This window comes from Mus pahari, chromosome X (genome assembly GCF_900095145.1).
Source record: "Mus pahari chromosome X, PAHARI_EIJ_v1.1, whole genome shotgun sequence".
Classification (NCBI taxonomy): Eukaryota; Metazoa; Chordata; class Mammalia; order Rodentia; family Muridae; genus Mus; species Mus pahari.
In genome coordinates, this window is record NC_034613.1 from 65,168,813 (window position 1) to 65,170,743 (window position 1,931).

The following is a 1,931-nucleotide window of genomic DNA, read 5'->3' on the forward strand; positions in this document are numbered from 1 at the left end:
AATATTTGAAATGTAAATAAGTAAAATAACCAATAAAAAAAGAAAAAAAGAAATGAAGCTACAATCTATAGAACCACAGAAGTTATCTATATAGTAATTGTCTAGAGAGAAGGATGAATTTTCTGGAAATGGACTTAGAGTAGACAGACATGGATAGAGGGGAAAAGGGGGATCAGTCCAGGTTCTGATTTGGCCTTCAATTCTAGAGCAATGTGAAAGTTTTATGTGCTCTAATACTCATTTCAATATGGATTAGGATTATTGATTATTTGCTATTGTTGACAGCAAGTAGGACACCAATTCAATACTACCCATAAAGTACGATTTTATTTAATAAAAGCCCACAATCCAAATAATGCATTAAGGAAACATGAAAGAAGCCGAAAAAGATAAGAGAAAGTCAACTGGACTATTTTTTTTTTTTGTCACAGGCCACAGTTGGCATCCTTTTAAGTTCTTTGAAAATTTGTGTAGACCTGTGAAGAATACTCATTATCCTTGCTGGCATTTTAAGGCTATGTAAAATAGCAATTTACTTTTAAATTTTGGAACGGGGCATCTTGCCTATGGCTAAATTTGAAGAAAGGCAAATTGTGCCACTTAGTAGAAAGAAAACTGCAGCTATAATTGCCAAAGCCATGGCGGTTCCCATCTTCTGAGTATCTGGCTGGAAAGGCAAATTGAAAGATGGTGGGAAGACAATCCTCCATTTGCTCATGATGGCGATGTAATTTAACAAAACAGCAAGGTAAAGAAAGCTGCTTGCAATGATGTTCAGTATGCCTGAAAGTCTGAATGGATTGCAGGTGGCATTCCTCCGTACTCTTCCCATACGCACATTCGAAAGAGCAATAATGGTGGTGATTTTCCCAAAAAGCCCAAGAAAGCTGGAAACCAGCAGCAAGTGCTGGTTTACTCGAATATACAAAGGAATGGGGTCATTGTAGTTGTATTGGTAACATACACCGGTGTTGCTGGAGTTTCTGTCAGTGTGGAAAATGCAGGCTCTCCACATGCCCACTAAAGCCACTGTAGGCTTGAGGACCACAGGATCTTCATAGTGCCACACTTGCCACTGAGGAAGGCCTGTGGATATGCAGCAAAGTAGCCAGGCCACAGTGGTCAAAGCAAAACCACCCATTTGTTGATTGCACTTTTTCATTAACATGATGGTGACAGTGAATACTTGGGAACTGCAATGACATACAAGGTGAAGATGGTTACTTGGGAGGACAGTATATTCAGGGTTACATTACTAGGAGAAAAGTTTTATGTTTGAGAGTGGGCCTTGACCTGGAGGACTGATTCTATCAATGTGGGGTGAGAGGAGTTAGAGAAGGCTCCTGAGGCAATATGTCCTAGCAGGTAGAAAATCCAAATGATCTCTAAATTTTTTAATTCTGCATTTTACATGAGCTTCCTAAGAGCTATATTGAAAGGCATGAGCTTCTATATCTGATCACTGGCATGACATTTTTAAGGGTCACCCATGGTTAGCAAGTTTGAGAAATTTGTCTTAGTGATGTGTCAAACATTGCCTGATCATTCATTATTCTTGGACACTTGGATTAACTCTAACCTTTCCCTGTTGAGAACATCACCATATTAATGATCACTATAAATGCAACTTTGTGTTTATTCCTTGTAATGTTATTTCACTTGAATAGATTCTAAGGTATTCAACTGGGGAGGGATACAACATCAAGTTCATATAGTTTGTATTTTGGAATTTATAGAACTGTATCACACCAATTGTATAATTTTACATACCCAGAGGCAAACCTGGAAGTTTTCAGCTTCTTTATAACCTTCTTCTCATTGGCTATGTGCAATACAGTAGCACATCAATACTGAAAGATAGTAAATGAATTGAAACTCATAAAGTAATAGAAAATTAACTTATTATGGTATGTACAATATAATGCATATTA

The 1,931-nt window shown here is 37.4% G+C and overlaps 1 protein-coding gene across 1 annotated transcript; it reads right to left on the bottom strand.

Annotated features, from left to right (window-relative positions):
* Window positions 1-538: 538 nt before the first annotated feature.
* LOC110313273 (claudin-34-like) lies at window positions 539-1,168 on the bottom strand. The gene has a single exon (XM_021187286.1). The coding sequence runs from the start codon at window positions 1,166-1,168 to the stop codon at window positions 539-541; it is 630 nt and encodes a 209-aa protein (XP_021042945.1).
* Between the last annotated feature and the right edge of the window lie 763 nt (window positions 1,169-1,931).

What these genes read in the sequence shown, in the direction of transcription:
- LOC110313273 (XM_021187286.1), bottom strand. Translation starts at nt 1,168, where the DNA reads ATGTTAATGAAAAAGTGCAATCAACAAATGGGTGGTTTTGCTTTGACC.